The 18,642-nt window shown below is 28.4% G+C and overlaps 1 protein-coding gene and 1 pseudogene across 1 annotated transcript; both read left to right on the top strand.

Annotated features, from left to right (window-relative positions):
• Positions 1–14,157: 14,157 nt before the first annotated feature.
• LOC135928617 (uncharacterized) lies at positions 14,158–17,759 on the top strand. Its single transcript, XM_065465073.1, has 3 exons — positions 14,158–14,348; positions 16,784–16,990; positions 17,044–17,759. Exons 1-3 carry the CDS (start codon positions 14,168–14,170, stop codon positions 17,757–17,759), a joined length of 1,104 nt encoding a protein of 367 aa, XP_065321145.1. The 5' UTR covers positions 14,158–14,167.
• On the top strand, positions 15,691–15,844 carry LOC135929215 (5.8S ribosomal RNA; annotated as a pseudogene).
• Positions 17,760–18,642: the final 883 nt, after the last annotated feature.

Below are 18,642 nucleotides of genomic sequence, written 5' to 3'. Positions count from 1 at the left end.
AATCGCTATTTAAAAAAATGCTTGTATAATAAATAGTATTTTGAAAATATAATCTAATTGCACAATATTAATATAATTTATTTTATAATATAAATTTTTAACAAAAGAAGATAATTGTATTATATAATATTGTAAAAAAAAATAATGAAAAATGTTGGATTAAAAACTTTCATGACTCAAGGTAAATATAATAAATGCAATAAATATTTGACAGTTAGCAAAGTAAAAAACCAGCATGATTGACGAAACCCTATACTCAAGAAAGATATTAAAAATTCACAAATTATCATGAAGAAAGAGAAGCATATCTACCTTTTCAGGTTGAAGATTACTTCTTCTTTCTTCAAGAATTCTCCCAGTAGTGGGAAAATTATGCTCACAGCTTGCACTTGAAGCAGGAATTGCCAATTTTGCTAAAATTGGAAATTCGCTTTGATGAGCCGCCCACCACTCTAACAAATTATCCACCTTAAATGTTTCATCTATTTTTTTATTTATGTAATTATAATATTCATCTTCGGGTATTGACATATTACCAGAATTACCATCGCCCCATTTGTCATAAAACGATTCAGCTTGTTTAACAACAATCGTAATTTGACTGGTCGATGGTATTTCATTTACTTCCTGAGCCTCTTGTAATTTAATATAATCTTTTATATAGTTTTCCGTCATCTTGCGATCTGTCCCTGACTACATACGTAATTGCTTGAATTTGGGACAGAGAAAAAGAGAAATAAAATGATACTTGTGTAAAACAAATTTTTCAATTAAAAAATGCTTTATATTAAGTAAAATCAATTTTATTTCTCCTTTTCGCTTTGAAAGGTATTATAAACTTTAAGAAGTGATATTCCTTTATTTGATTGTTTTGGTAAAATATATTCTAAAAATTTAGATATGAATTATAAAAAAATATATTAATAATACTTGAATATTGGGGCTTATTTAAGATATTCCTTTATTTGATTGTTTTGGTAAAATATGTTGTAAAAATTTAGATATGAATTATAAAAAAATATATTAATACTTTGAATAAATTTGCAGGAAATTAATAATTAGAGGGCAAGGGAAAATTTACACTCCCCCCCCCACCCAAGAAAATTTTTTAAAAAATAATTTTAAGCTAATTAAAATATCTTCCTTGGCCCCCTCTCCATCCTCTCTCCCCTAAAAATGTATGCATTTATTTTAAATAACAATGTAAAAGAAAGAATGTAAAATTTAATAAGGCAAACTACAATAAAAATATACTTCCTATTTGTTCCAGACTTAACTAATTTTTTGATACCAACTCTTGATAAAGGATAAGAAACCCCGATTAAAAGCCGGACAAAAGCGAAGGAAGGTAATCCCTCATCCCCCCTTTAGGAAAATCCTGGCTACACCTATACATCGGTAAAACCTGTCGCCCAATCGAAACGTGATTAAAAGGGCATCAATATCACATAAATAAAAACAATATTCAAGTCTCTGCTTTTGCGGAACACATATTTCTCTAATCAACATGTTAATTTAATTGCCTTGTCCTTGACAAGGAAATAATTTTCTTATAGGACTAATAAGAGAAAGCATTGAGAATAATTAAAAACAGCAACAATTTAAATAAGGAAGATGAATAATTTTCTAACGAATGGAAGAGATCCTAACATTATTATTTTTATCATTTTAATTTTTTTCTTTTTAATTATAAGATTTCTTCTTCTTTAATGTACAAATTTTTATTTTAATTAAATTTTTTAATTTCCTAGAAAATAATAATTAATATGGTATCGAAATATTGGAATTAGTAAATCAATTTTTTTCTTTAAATGCATAAATAATAATATTTTTTATTATGCCATAAGGCAGTTTGTAAATCTTCTAAATTCATATCTAAAATTAGCAAATAACAAAAACAAGATCAGATTATAATTTCCCATTGAATGACTGAAACAACTATATTCTTTTCGGAAAAGGTTCCCCTCGATTCCTTCCGATTTTTAGAAGGTTAATTTGTATAATATCACTAGTGCCCAATCTGCCATTTGCGCAGGCAGGCAGTGTTTTTATTCACTAGATCTTAAACTTTAAGGGCACCAAATTTTAAAATAAATTATAAAAATAATTAAAAATATATTCTAATAAAATATCAAGAATGACTATTTAAAGACCATATTAACCTTTAATAGCCCTTATTTTTATGTTTAATAACTTAGCTGGGTAATTACCATATTTCTAGCCGTTTAATTCAATTTTTAGCTGTCTAAAAAATCGGCTAAACCAAGTTTTTAGTGGAAAACAATCACTTAAGCCTCGGGGTTTTTCTTAAAAAAAAAAGTAGATTTTCTCTAACAAGGGCCTGAAGAATAAGCCATATTAGCCGAAATTAAGCCATTACCCAACTATGTTAATAACACATAAATTATTAACCTATAAACCTGTTGAGCCAATATTTATTAAATATTCAAAATAAAGTAATAAATTAAATTGGAAATGCATATTTGACGCCTAGAACACGAAATATTTTTCTATTAACCGAATTCTATAACACTAGCAAATGTCAATAGTATTTCGATGTGGAAAATTCAAGTTCAGATTCAAGATAAACCAATATTTTTAAATTTTTTAGAACTACTGACAAAAACTTAAAAATGAAAATTATACAAACGTGATTTAAAAAAAAACCTAGTCAGTGCTGCAAAGGGAGCCAACATAGGAGGGAAAATAAATGACTTCATAAATTGATCCTGATTATAAACATTATAAATTAAAAAAAATTGAATTTATCTATGCAATAATAATATGGTAAAAATCCGCAACAAAACGTGACAAAAACCGTTTATTTTATAAATATTTCTATTTTTTCAATCAATAAGAAGATAAATTATTTGAGGTATTAATTAATGCTCTCTTTGTTGTTGAAATTGACCTCAAACTAGAATTTCTGAAAAACTCAAACATTCGTTTTGTAAAACCCCAAAAAACTCAATTTTGTAGACCGGAAACCCCAATTCTATAGAACCAAAAAAATATAAAGGGGAAAAAAAACTTTATTTCGGATTTACAAATAAATAATACTAAAGTTACGCGAGAAATTAAAATCAATATTATTACGCGAAAAAAAAATATATAAAAAAATATATTATCAATACATTCCAAATAAACATGATCTAGTTTTTCTCTTTTTTACAAATAAATTACATCATTGACATCTTCTCTTTTTTAATAATATATTCTTGACAGCATTGCGATAATAATCAATTATCATAAAAATAATAATCATAATATTACAACATGCCCCCTTTTATTAGGAACAAAAATCCTGGGCCAAATTATATATTTTTTCATCATTATGCAAAAAAAAAATCAATCAGTGTATAAATCTTCAATTATTCCCATATTTTTTAAACATATTTTTAGGCTTGTATTTATTCTTTATTGCTTCATACACTCGCTCAGATCTTCAATGATACTCATCTCAGTATTTTAGAGGGTCGATTCTAACGTTGCCATTCTCCTTTCTTTTAGGCGATTTTCGTAGTAGCCGTCATAAATTTGTTGTCATCCTAACATGTTGTCACTCCTCTTTTACGTTATGCATATGGTGTTCGTAGGCAGTGGTTGCTTCTTGATTGCAAGACTCTTTACATGGACAGTGATTGCTTCTTGATTATACGATTATTTACACAATTGAAACCATTGAAATCTACGTCTTTATTAACCGAGAACTTTCCTTAAATATTTTCCTTTTTTACAATTTCCTCTTTCAACCATTTCTATGCAACTCTCTTCCGTAATTCATCAAATTTTACCCTATTTAATTTGTTTCCCACATTTTCTATTACTACACCTTTCTACCATTTTTTTGGACCTCCATATAATCTAATCCATACTAATTGTCCCACAGTATATTCCAATTCCCTTCTATCGATATCCTCTATAATTACACCCGTTTTGCAAGATACTAACATATCCTAAAACATCCTTACCTTCCGGCCTATCATTTTTTCTGCCGGAGACAAACCATCATTACCCATCGCATTATTATAATACAAATGCTTCACCCACATTTCTCCTTTTCCACTTTTTGTCTTCTTCAACCATCCTTTAACCCCGTTGCTGTGCCATCCGTTCCGCCTGTCTATTGGAACTAGGATGATACGGTCGCTAACACATGATATACACCCGTTTTCTCACAGAATCTCTTGAATTCTTTACCGATAAAAGCTGGACCACCATCCGATACCACAGTTTTCGGAATCCCATACTTTGACAATACTTTCTTAAGATGTTTAATCACAATATTCGCTGTTAACCCTTGAATTTCTTCAAATTCTATCCATTTGGAGAACACATCTACACTTAATATATACTTCTTTCCTTCATATTCGAAAAAATCAACATGAATTCTCTCCCCTGGTTCTACAACTTTTGGCCATGTACTATTTTTATCCTTACGGGGAATGTCAGACCATGCATTGCAAATCTCACATCCCTTTCCCAATTTTTCAATATCCTCGTTCATTCTCGGCCACCATACTTATTTTCTTCCCCACTGTTTCATACGAGTAACTCCTTGATGACCCACATGTATAACATTCAAAAAATTTTTCCTCTATAGCTGAGGTATAACGGCTCGGTGTCCCCTCATGACACAATCGTCCACTACAGTTAATTCTGTTTTTTGAAAACTTTATCATCATCTTTCTATGATCGTTTCCCCAATAGACATAATTTAACTATCGCTAATTCTCTATCTTTCCTTGTAAACTTTTGTATATCTTCTCATTCGTGTGGCTACCCTTTATACTTCGCATTACTGTACGTACTAGACATTCTTCTCGATTATCACTTTTCAAAACCATCGATTCATCCATGCTTTCACCCCACCTAACCTCGACAAAATATCAGGTAATTGATTCTCTTTTCCCCTTTGATATTTTAAATCCAAATCAAAACTTCCTACTAACAACAACCTCGCTGAAGTCGATGCGATAACATCAACTCTTTGTTATCTTTTTTAAATATATGTATCAATGGCTTATGATCTGTAAAAACAACAAACTTCCTACCTATAAGGTATTGGTGACATTTTGTTAACCCAAAAATCACAGCTAAAGCCTCCTGCTCTATCACTGAATACCGCTTTTCTACCTCTTGAAACACTCTCGAGAAAAATATCACAGGTCTTTCTATTCATCTACTAGGTGCAACGTCGCCCCACTTACTCCATTATTACATGCGTCTACCGTCAAAATTACTTCCAAATAACTATTAAAACACATCAGAATAAGTTCTCTCCCAATTTTCTCTTTTAACGTTCTGAACTCTCTTGTTCCTCTTCCCATTCAAAATGTACCCCTTTCCTTAATAATTCATATAAAGGAGCAGCTACTTCCGCAAAATTCGATATAAACCGATGGTAATAGTTTACCATTTCCATAAACAACTGGACTCAACTTTAATGGTCGGCCTATTCAAATTCGCAATACTCAACAAATTCTTATCCAACGGCCTAACCTCCATTCCATTAATTTTATAACCCAAATATGTCACTTCAGTTACTCCCAACACACTCTTTTCACGACTCGCCTTTAATCCTTTATTTCGAATTCTAATAAATACTTCTTCTAGCCTATCATCATGTTGAATCATCGTTATTCCTATAACCAAAACATCATCCATATAATAAAAAACACAATCTAAACCTTGGAAAACAACAGCCATTGTCCGCTGAAAAATAGGTGCTGATACACTTAACATAAACTGTAACCTACAAAAAGTAAACAATCCCTTGAAAGTCGTAATCGTCAGCAACTTCCTAGTCGTTTTTGCCATCGGTAATTGCCATTGACCTTTCTCACAGGAACCAACGGACTGGCCCATTTACTGTAACCAATAGGACAAATAATTCCATCTTTCACCCAGTTCCAACTCTTTTCCATTTCCGCCCACCATTCAAATGGAACTCTTCGCACCGGACAATATTGCGGTACAAAACCTTCCTTTAAATGGAGATCAACTTCATAATCCACTAAATACCCTAATTTCTCTTCAAAAATTTCACTATAACTATTCATTAAAACTGCCACGGCAATTCTCCAATTTTCCAAACTTGACAATTGTTCCTTTCCCTCCTCTTCATTACTCTCTTTTTCCTCTTTTTTTCCTCTTTTTTCCTTCTGGTATATCCTTCTTTTCATTATCCAGTTCCTTACACATTTCTTGACTAATAATTTTCTCTTCTATTTCTTTTGTTTTAGTTACAATTTTTATTTCATCATTATTTCTCACATTTTCCACAAGATATTTATTTTTTAACCTCACTAAGCTTGTCATTTTCCCTAATATTAACACTTTCAGCCAACTTATATCTTTCCTTTCTTTTTTTAATTGGCACTATCCACGTTTGCGAAATATCTTTTTTTATAAACTCACTTTCCTGATTAGCCATCATACCCAATGATTTGATCTTTTATATCACAAAATTCTTGAATTTCCATTCCAATATTTTGAACTTCAACCATTTGATCACGTTTAATTTCATTTGAAAAAAATACCCCAAAAATTATTTAACAGACCAATCTTAACAATCTATTCCCACTCCATAATCGTCTCCACTTTTTTATCAACAATCCACAAATTTAAATAATTAACTATACCATTTATAACAAACGGTACTTCAATTTTTCCTAAAACCTTTATTTCCGATCCATCAAACTGTTTAACTATCATCTCCTCTTCAATTATATTCTCTTCTGGCCAATATTCGCAATAATTTATAAATTACAATCGATATCGCAGCACCTGTATCCAACAGCATAGATATTTCTCTACTTCCTACAACTATTTCTACATGGACATGTATCCTTTTCACTTTTTCTCTCTAATTTTAAAATAGGAATTCTATAATTTTTCATATTTTCACCATTTACCAAATTTATATTTCTATTATCTACTAAATTTAACCTCCACATCTTCCCCGACCAGAAATTTCATGTCAGTCTTTAATGTAATAATTTCCATTTTACTATTTTCGCTATCATTTAGTCACCTCTCCTGATATTCTATGGCCCGATGTCCTTCCTTTCTGCATTTAAAACACAAAATCATACTTTCACCTTTACCTTCTCCTTTCAAAATATCATTATTTAGTATCATTCTTACATTAGATGCTGGTGCTAAGTATTTCACTGCCGGAAATGCTTCCCCATTTATCGGTTCTTTTACATAACAATTCTCTTTAACATGTCCCATATTTCCACATCTTTCACATTGAAATGTTTTTTGATTATTTCCATTAATACGATACGTCGGAACATAACATTTTTCACTACTATGTCCTACTCCTCTATATCTATTACATTTAATCGGTTGCTTGTTAAACATCGCACAGTTCTGAACACAGTTTCTACTTATATGTCCCAATTCCCCACATGAATAACATCTTACATTTTCCATATTTATTTTTGGACGATTAAATCTGTTTCGAAAAAATTTCTCTCTTTCCCAATTTTCCTTTTCATTTCTCTGCAAGCTCATTGGCTAATTATACTCTTTAAAATGATCGTATTCCCTATCATTCATTCGATTCTCTTTTCTAAAATCCTTTTCATACATTTTCCCACAATTTTCTCCATGACTATCATTTTTTCGTTTATCACTTCTCATTCCATGTTCACCTTTAATCTCTATTTCTCTTTTATTATCAATACCTTTTCGTTCATCTCTCGACCTAATAATATTGATACTTTTCCTCATTCCTTCTATCATATTTTCATTTAAAATTTTCCAAATTTATTATAATAGTTTTTAATGTATATTTATTGTCATATTTTTTACAATAATGAGTATAATATATTTTCTAACGTTTAGCAGTGTTAAAATATTTATAATAAAAGTTTTAATAAATTTTTTAATAAAGAATAAATGTTTAATTCTAAAAGAAATATAGACACAAAATTATGTGGAAATGGGTCCACAGAGAAATAATTGTATTATAGCTGTAGTAATCGTATGTTTATGGATAATTGGTATTGTATTACATCGGAGAAAAATGAAGAGTTATAGAAAGAGATAGAATAAAAATCACAGAAATTGAAATTAAAAATAATGAAATTGAAAAAGAAAAAAATGGAAGGGAATTAAAAAACGTTAATGAAAATGAAAGAATGACGGAAGAGATGTTAAATTTAAAATTTTGCACCAATTTTTGTAAAACCTAAAAAAACTCAATTTTGTAGACCGAAAAAAAAAATTCTGTAGAACCAAAAAAATACAAACGGAAAAAAAAACTTTATTTTGGATTAAAAAATAATACTAATGTTACGCGAGAAATTAAAATAAATATTATTACGCGAAAAAAAAATATAAAAAAAAAATATATAATCAATACATTCCAAATAAACATGATCTAGTTTTTCTCTTTTTCATATACAAATAAATTACATCCTTGACATCTTCTCTTTTTCATATAAAAATACAATATATTCTTGACAGCATTGCGATAATAATCAATTAACATAAAAATAATAAACATAATATTACAACAACAATTCGTTAAATAAAAACACAAAGAAAGTACGCATATTATAACCCCATTAATCCCAAAGGAAAACATTGTAAAAACCTATTTTCATTTCATATTTGCTGCAAAAAATATAATCGAAGATAGATTTTTATCTTGCAAATTGCATTTTGAATTTCCATTTCTCACAATATTTAAATTAGTGATCTGTAGTAATATTTTTCAGGCCCGGCCCGGAATTTATTTTAAAAAATTTGTCCTGCCCGGCCAGATCCCAAACAAAATTTTTATTTATCCTGAAAAGCCCCACCCGAAATAAAAATTATTTGTTCGCCCGTGAATTTATTTAAATATAGAAAATTTTAATTTTTTTTTATTGTAAAAAAAATATTTTACAAATAAGAAATATTAGCGCCTTATTTCATATAAAATTAAAATATATCAATTTATGGTTCAGGGAAATATTTTTGAACTCGGATTTGCTTAAGGGTTCAGCTCGGGTTTAAGAATTTTTGAATTGATAAAAAAAATTCTATATTTAAATCACAATTAAAAAACTAGACATAAATAAATTTTTTATTTTATTTATAAGCAAAACATAGTAAAAATATAAAGCATAGTCATGTATCAATTTTAAAAATTTTATTTAGACGTATTAGTATAATATCTTCCAAGAGTTGTTCACTCATCCTCGATCTATGTGGTGAAAGAATGAATTTCAAATGTGAAAAAAATCTTTCAATGCTACCTATATTAAATGTATTTATGTGAAAATATGATAAATTAACTTGGGTTGCAGGAACAGCAAATAAGAATTTGGATAAAATATATAAATCAGGGTGCTAGACTCCCAAAAATGCAAAATATTTTCTTTCTTATCTAATCTTTTAAAATCGCTAAATCCGATAATTATAATTTCAATACTTTTCTCTGCAATTGTTGGCCCTCTTTTAAATATTTTCTCCTGCCTTTCTTTAAGTTGTATCAATTTCTCTAGATCATCTTCCTGTTCAATAACTTCATCAGATCTATCATCAGATAAAATTGGCATTGTTATGCTTTTAATCCGACTGCATAAATTGACAAGATGCTTTTTCGCACAAAATTTATCGTTCTCCTTAAGTAATACTTGTAATATTTAAGGATATAAATACCAATTCCATAAAATAACAATTTTAATATAAATCCAAAATAATTTACTAATCTTTTAATTAACTTTGTATCTTGGTCCCATGTATATAGCAGCGAAGAGAATTTCATTCTTTGTAAACCTTTCTTATCTGTTCTTAGACAAGAATATAGTAATTGAGAAAAATGGTTTGGATAATTTTTAGTTCAATGCAGCATCTTAACCATTCTGCATAAAAATCTGTCAGTGTTAACTGTTCAGATTGGAATCGTTTGGTTGCGATTTTTAGTGGTATTAAAATTTCAACAATCGTTATTATCCCTTTCCAATCTTCAGTCAATAAATAATCAAATTGTTCTGAAAAGAAATCTTTGATATTGAGTTTGAGTAAAATCAGCCTTTCTAACATATCATGGGTTGAATGTCATCGGTGGCAATCTAACACAGTTTTAAGGAGTTTCATATTTTTCATTAAATTATTATAAGTGTGATGTCTTAATTTTAAATGTAATCTCTTAGCTTTTGCAAGAGTATACACAATGAGTGATAATTTTATTGCATCTTGAAGTGCAAGCTGAAGTGTATGAGCTGCACAACGTACACCTTTAATCAGATAGGATAAAATAGTTGTATAAAAAGTATTCTGTATATCGATTTAATATTTATATACATTCACATAATAATCAATATCAGGCTGCAAGAGCTTTATAGCTTTGATAAAATTTGCACTATTGTCAGAAGTGTTTGTATTTGTTTAATATTAATTTTTAATTTTTGTAAAGTTTTTAGTATATTCTCGTTTAAATATTCTCCTGTACTTCTTTCTTTCAGCTCTACAATTCCAAGATTTTCCAAAATTATATTTGATATAAATTGAATATTTATACCAAGAATTTATAGTCGTTGAACTGCATCAACTTTTAAACTTATTAGTTTTCCTTGTACCTCTCTTGAAATGTTGTCTCTAATAGATTAGGCTGTTCTATTAATAGTTCGGAATAAATTTTCTTAGTTAATAACTAAATTGAGCCCAGATAAAAGTGGACTTATGATTCTTTGAAATCCCGAATCTTCAATAATTGATAGAGGCCGACCATTTACAGTAAAAAATTATATGATAGAACTCATCTAATCATTATATGTTAAATTTATAATGTTTAAAAGGTTTCTATATTTTCATTTGCCTTCTTCATTTTGTTTATTGAACAAGTATCCTTAGCACCCGGTTGTCCAAGGCCTGTCGGTGACCGGGATGTCATCTCTAAGCTCCGAAATTCATCTTACCATATGTCTTTACACATCAGTCATCGAAGAAAAACCTGAAAGTTTTCATTCTCCTTACCAGGATTGAACCCGCGTCCTCTTCGTCCTTCTTGTTTCTAAACCACCGATGATTGCTGGGGTAACAAGAAAGGATAAAGTGCTCAGTACAACGATACTAAGTAATTTAAAGGTAGTGCCCATTAAGACTAAGTTAATGGTAAACAGACTTAGGTGGTATGGGCACACAATGAGAAGGCCTATGAACTACATAGGAAATAAGGTTGAGAGTTTGAAAGTGATGGGCAAACGTAAAAGAGGAAGGCCAAAACTTCAATGGGGCCATAAAGTTAGAGCCAATATAAAGAAGTATAAATTAGATAAAAGAGATTGTACGAATAACATAAAGTGGAGAGAGATGTTGAAGGAGCTTACCACCAGAAAAGGTGAAAGCTAAAGAGAAAGAAAAAAAAAGGTTTCTATATTATTTTTGGGTTTTTTTGCAAATAACTTCCTGATATTTTGATTTTTCATTCAAATAATTTACATATTCATTGTTTGTTGTGATTGCTTTCCAGATGTCTTTCTAAATTTGACAAATGATTGCCAGACATTTTTAATTTGCAATATGAGCACACTGATTTATTTTCTATTGTATCAAGAGTAAAATGCTTCTCAAATATGATTTTATCTTTGAACTTATAGAATGAATTGAGAAACATTTATTAAACTTTCAAATAAAAAAGTTAAAGAAAATAAATTTTTTAAATAGCAATGATTTAATAGAATTAAAAAACAGATGTATTTATTTATAATATGTACTTAATTAATATATGGTTAAAATTAATCTGAACAAAAAATAAATGATTAGCAATTATAAAATGATTTTTATATCTTTGTTTAACAAATTTTAAGTTAGATTTTGAGAATTCTTTAAATTAACAATATCCAATATTATAATTTTTACTTTGACTTGTCCACTTGCATTTTCCTCTAATTAATAATCTTTGAGAATAAGTTAAAAATTAAAAATAACGGCGCAAATTAATTTAATTGTTTAAAATTTATTAACACTCCAATAGGAGAAGAAATCATAAAAATTCTAAAAAAGACGTAAATGAAATAAGTTCACTTAATTGGAAATTTGAAAATATTATAAAATCTAAATTAAATTATTAATATTTGTATTTACAATTATACATAAATCTTAATACATTATTTTAAACAATACACTGAACCCGGTTGAACCCGGGTTATCAGGTGTCATTGATTCAATGTCAGATAATAAAATTTTATATTAAAAGATAGAGATGATCTGAGCTCAAAATATGGTTTCAGTGGCCATAAGTGAAAGAAGTTTTTCCAAATGGATCAAAGATTATTTGAGATCATCTGCCAAGAGCTATTATCACCATTGGCAATTATTTTTTATTGAAGATTCAATTTCTAAAGATATGGAAGTGATTTTTTTTAAAAATTAAATTTAATCAAATTTTTCAAAACTTTAAATGAAAATGTTTATTACTTTAAAACAAATGGAAAATTAACACTTTGTTGTTTTTGCTAGTGCTAGCTCAATGTTTTTTTATTTTTCGTGAGGCGCCAGATAAGCCAGAGTCACTTATTTGCATTTTTTATGTCCAATTACATATTAATTTATATTGTTAAAAATAATAAAATTTAATTAAACAAACTAAACAAAAACATTCAAGTCTAAATTAAATCTTGAGGATATTGTACAAGCATGAAGCTATTGTAAAAAGCAAAACTCTGCGCGAAGATAGATATGTTTTTATATGGTTTGCAAATTTTATAATAAATATATTTGAAAATAGGATTTAAACACAATTCAAGAACAAAGAAGTTAATAGATCAGATCAATTATTAAAATCTATCAGTGTCAGAAAAAATTGAAGGCAACGCGTCCAGATTTACTCTTCACCTAAAGATATTTTTTATTACCCCCTATGAACCTACTCGTACCACCTACATCCCAGTAGAAAGCTATATAAAGCAAATGACATCCCCATCAGTTCATATGTATCGCAATCTGTAAAAAAAACTGAAGAATACAGGATTATTAATATATTTACATTTATTTAAATAGTGTTAATGTTAAGAGACAAGCAGTGCTACAAAAATACCAGAGGAAAATATTAATAAAATCGTAACGATTCGTGTGAAAAAGTTAGTATTACATGGTAATATTTATTATGATTTTAATATATAAGCTATTAAATGGAAATGTTTTAAGTTGCATTAGTGGCTATTGAACGCTCTCAATCCGATTTTTAATTTTACTCCAATGAAGTATATATAAAAAGACAAATATAAAAAAAATGATATCGAAGAACCTTGTTCCTTTTATAAGTTAAATTCTATAGTAAAGAAATTATATAAATTAAATTCTATAGCAAAGAATTAATTTACAAGATGACCAAATCCAATTATGTCATTTGCATAATTGTATTTATTAATTATACATTATTTAACTCTGGTGGTAGTGAATTTGAAGATGATGCATCTAATTATACCAACATTCTCTTATTTTACCTTACTTTATTATATAATTTATCTAGCTTTCCGACAAAAGAGTAATGAGCGAGATAAAATTAATCAAATCAAACTATAAAAAGTAGAGCTGTTTAAAATATTTAAAAGTTGGCATACCAGGGGAGGAGGGAGGGCCGCTTCGTCATGAGCTCGGATGGGGGTTGACTGATCAGTGCCTCAAATTGGTGCAATTTCACTTAGCTAAATTTTGACTATTTGCAAATTCAAATCATTATTTATCATATTAAGGAAAAGTAGCAATGCCATGACATCAAAAAATATTTTTTATTGTTATATATAAATTTATATGATAATTCTAATTATATTATGTTTATAATAAATTGATTATGTTTTATAATTATATTAACATACATAAAAGTCTTTTACATTTAATTTCTTTAAATTCTTTTATTAAATTATTATATAAATTTTTTTTTTCATGTATTGAATGTATTAATAATAAAAACATTTAAAGTAATATATCTTCCCTTTTTATAAAAAAAACAACATCCTTGAATATTAATTAAATCACTTACAATAATTTATTATGGATCTAACATATTATCTTGTATTTTTTAGCCTAATTGATTATTAAATAAGTAATAATATGTAAAATTGAAAATAAATTATAATTAATTGCGCAACGTGATAATTAATATATAATCGAATCGTTACTTACACATGGATAGATATATTTATATTACTTATTTTATATAATGAGCTTCGATATAAATAATGTAACTATTAGACACTTCAGAGAAATAGATGCTGCCAATATTCCCAAATGGATATTCGATGTAGAAGGCTGGGGGACCAGTGCAAAATTTTTTAAAAGCTGTTTCAAAGTTGACCCGTTAGGTTGTTTTATAGCCGAATTACCTAATCTGGAGATAATAGGTACTCCATTAATATTTATTTATCTTATTAGATATGTGGATTATTATTTTTTAAATTATTTAGTAATTAATATTCATTCGAGATTAATAGTGATTTGGTGTATTATAATTTAAAGTGACAATTATTTCGCCACCATTTTTTTATATTTAAAAACGTGAACTTAGATTTATTAGTAGCAAGATAATCATTTCTTGTTTGTAAAATGGAAAAACATGGAATGCTGGAAAAAAACAAATAAAAAATACATTTTATTCTGTTTTCTTATAATTTTAATAATACTGCACTTATTTCTTTAAAAAATATATCTAATCGTGTTTTTTGCAAATTTTTACCAGCATCTTAAATTATAAATTTTATTTTTAATGGTTTTAAAATTTAGGAAAAATAATTTTTAAACATGTTTTTTTTTCTTGTATCTTTTTCGTTGATTATTTTTGCAAATTTTTACTAGCATCTTAAATTAGAAATTTAATTTTTAATGGTTTCAAAATTTCGGCAAAATAATTTTTTAAACATGTTTTTTCTTGTATTATTTTCGTTGATTATTTCTTAAAACACCATTTTTTTATTTTTTACATCCCTGTGCATGATTCATTTTTTTGCTCCATCTATTTTAGTACTGAAATTGATTCATTTAATGAAACCTTCGAATCTGACCATTCAAATATAGAAGATCAGAAAGGATAACATTATTATTTTTCGAGTCACGGGCAGGGATGTTACCGTCCAGCAGGACTATAAATGTGCTTATATTTTTTACACCATTTTAAATTTGTACAACTGATTAGGTTCAGGACACACTTGATTATAATTATTAAAGTGGTGGCTCGTTACTCATTCATAATATATTTTTTATAATGAAAATTTCGATTTATATTATTAATTTCAAGCTTTTTAAAAAATATACACAATAAAACTAGGGTAATCAGTATAGAAAGATACCTAAACCTGAATATTCAAATCCAAGTGTTAAAATGGTATGCCGGCAATTCACCTATAGACATTTCGTCTAAGTTTAAGACTTTTAGCCTATAGTTTTTTCACCTAAGGAGTGCCAATAAGCGCTATTCGCCTATAGCTATTTCACCTAAGGAACATCAATAACCGCCAATAAATAACTATTTCGCCTTTTATGGAAAAATTACCATGGGATCTTTTTATAAGATAATGGGACAAATGAAGGGATCACCCACGGAGGATTGTTGAGGACGAATATTTTTGAAAATAGGAATCTTAATTTTTTTAGACGATAGAAAATGTTAGTCAACCAGGAAAATTCAGTTCTAAAAATATTTTACCTTTTTGATCTTTTGTTTATTCATAAGCGAAGTTAAATATAAATATCTCTGTGCGGTGAATCACTAGGTTCGTGTCTCGATGTAGAACGCGGCGAAACGCGCGAGTTAATGTGAATTGCAGGGCACACTGAACAGCGATATTTCGAGTGCACTTTACGGCTCAGAGTTAAACTTCGTGCTTCGTTCGTCTGAGGGTCGTTAAACAAACGCCGTACTTTACGAAAAGCGTGAGAAAAAAAAAAATTTTTTATTTTCTGGATTCATCTATGAAAACCTTGTTAAGATTTTTACTTCTCATGAATGAGCTAGATCAATTTTTTAAAAGCGCTAAGGAGTACTGATAAACGACAACGAATATATTAATAAGTCCCAAAGAGTACTAATAAACGCCAATGAATATTAATAAGTCCCAATGAGTGCTAATAAGTGCCGATAAACATTAATAAGTTCTAAAGTGTACTATTAGTACTCTTTGGCGCTTTTAGGCGTATTATTATTCAGTGTTAAAAATTTGGAATTGTAGAAAATAATTGTTATAATAGCAAAGAGTATTAGATTTGTGTGAATGATTACAAAAGTATTAAAATGTCACTATTTTACAGCCTCAACTGATGATAGTTTTCAATAATTTGGAAGTGCAATAGAATTCTTAGCAATTCACAATGATAAAATACAACAAATTTTACTCTCTGGAATAGAAACTAATGAAATAAAATCGGTGGTCTTAACCAAGTCAAAAATTCTAGACACGGCTTAAGAATTTATTTTTTTTTAGGTCCGAAACTAGCCCAACCAAACAAGTTTATAATTTTTTATGCTTAATTCAATTTCTATTTATTCTTACAAAATTATAATTCAAAACTTCTTTTTTTTATAAAGCAAAATAAAAATAACTAATTGTTAGATCTCAATTTAAGAAAATATTTAATTATCATTATTTTTTAATTAATGAAGCAAAAACGCCATTCTCTATTTAATTTGGGGGATTTTTTTATATTTGAGCCCTGCTCGACGCGAGTTATTCTTAAGAGATGTCTTTTATAAATGTTCGCTCGACTTCTGACTGGACTTCGGGATGAATTGTATCGCTTTCAACTAAACTAATTATAATCATATATCATTTAATATTATATTAAGGTATTTGCTTAGGCCTCAATTTAAGCGATGATTTCGCATTTGGAGGGAGTCTCGTGGTTAGGAAAGAATATAGGAGAAAGGGTGTGGCTAATCTTTTATGCAATGAGAGACTCAAGCATGTTCAAAATAGATTGTTCGGCATCAATTCCATCGAAAATAGAATTGCGACTAATATAAAATCAGGAATGAGTTATCCAATTTTTACAGGTTTATAAATAATTTTAAAATTGATGAAATAATAAATTCTAATAATTTTAAAGCTCAGATGTTGATAGGTGATGTGAATATCTCAGCACTTAAAAAAACGTTAAACTTAATTAATAATGAGAAGCAAAAAAAGAAAGATGATACTATCCACTATATTCTATTCCTTCCACATCTAATTAATGAACAATTGCTACAACAAATAATTTCCTATGACGAGCGCATTCATGGTATTAATAGAGACATATTTCTAAGATCCTTATTCGAAAATGATGAAAAGATTGTTCAAAATAATTCAAACGAACTCGATAAACAAGATATTATAGGTATGCTAGCGTTTAGATTTAATAATGATATATCCCCACCGATCACTGTTAACTCTAATTATGAGATGAAGAATGTAGGGAATATATTATCGCACTTAGAATCAAACCCAATAGATATTTTAGGTTATGGTTTAATATATAAAAAGTATATAGGATGGAACATAGCTCCATTATACGCCGAAAATGAAATGATCGCATTACAGATATGGCTAAGATTACTATCTATATTCTCCGGTGTTATTAGAGTCGATATAATTATTCCGGAAGATAAAATCAAATCACAACTCTTTATTATGATACAAAATATGGGATTAAAAAATGAAGCAACTATTTACAGAATGTATCATTCTAACAAATTAGAGGCGGGGGATGGTGTTAATTTAAATCCTAATTTTTTGATTCAATACGTTTACGGTATGACTAGTAGCAGCGCATCTTTAGTATAAATGGCATATTTAATTAAAGTTTTATTAAATTTTTCAGAGACTAGTGATAATATCCGAATTTTAATTATTCTTTGTAAATGTATAAAAATTAAGATGATATATGTGTAATTTGAACATTCAAATTCTAGAATATGCAAAACTTTAATAAATAGTTGTATAAAAATTAAATGGATTCAAATATACAAATGAATATAAATAGTTAGAAAACTATAATCAATTTTAATTAAATGATAAAATGCCCTTAAAGGTGTAGCAATTGAATGATTCTAGCAAGAGGTACTCGGATCCACAATATTATGCCAGTTAGTATTGAATCCAGAATTATTTTTCCGGATCTTACATAAGATTTTGTTCCATGTCAATTCAGTAAACACTTTTTCGCGAAACTTTTATCACGAATCTACATTAGCGAATACTTTTTCGCGAAGATCACGAAATAAATATCGTGAATTTTTCATAGCGAAACCCTTATCGCGAAACCTTAGGTGTATACATTAATGCGAAACTTTTATCGCGAAGCAATAATCGCAAAAATTTTATAGCGAATTATCGCGAAACCCAAATCGCGAAGACTATATAGTGGAAACTATTTCGCGAAATATATTTCGATGATATTATAGCGAATTTAATAACATGAGGTCAATATCGCGATAATTGTTGAGGGTTGTTAATTAGTCGAGTTTTTCCGACTAAAATTTAATAGCCGTTGAAAAATCTACTAAAACCTTTAGCAGCAAAAATTAGTCGACTAAAGTTGATCCATTTAGTCGACTTGGTTAAACCATAATCGACTAAAGTGAATTTTAGAGCCGAACTTAATCACTGTATAGTCAGGGTAAAAATTAAATTGTGAGCATGGTAAATTGAGATTTCAGTGTAGATG

Source organism: Gordionus sp. m RMFG-2023, chromosome 4 (genome assembly GCF_954871325.1).
Source record: "Gordionus sp. m RMFG-2023 chromosome 4, tfGorSpeb1-WG-v2, whole genome shotgun sequence".
Lineage (NCBI taxonomy): Eukaryota > Metazoa > Nematomorpha > Gordioida > Chordodea > Parachordodidae > Gordionus > Gordionus sp. m RMFG-2023.
The sequence above is the reverse complement of the archived record's forward strand: the minus strand, read 5'-3'. Positions and strand labels throughout refer to the sequence as shown.

Excerpts from the sequence above, each read along its gene's own strand:
- LOC135928617 (XM_065465073.1), top strand. The coding sequence starts at position 14,168 with ATGAGCTTCGATATAAATAATGTAACTATTAGACACTTCAGAGAAATA. Across the intron at positions 14,349-16,783 it reads ACCTAATCTGGAGATAATAG|GTATTTGCTTAGGCCTCAAT; the intron begins GTACTCCATTAA and ends TATTATATTAAG. Across the intron at positions 16,991-17,043 it reads GAGTTATCCAATTTTTACAG|CTCAGATGTTGATAGGTGAT; the intron begins GTTTATAAATAA and ends ATAATTTTAAAG.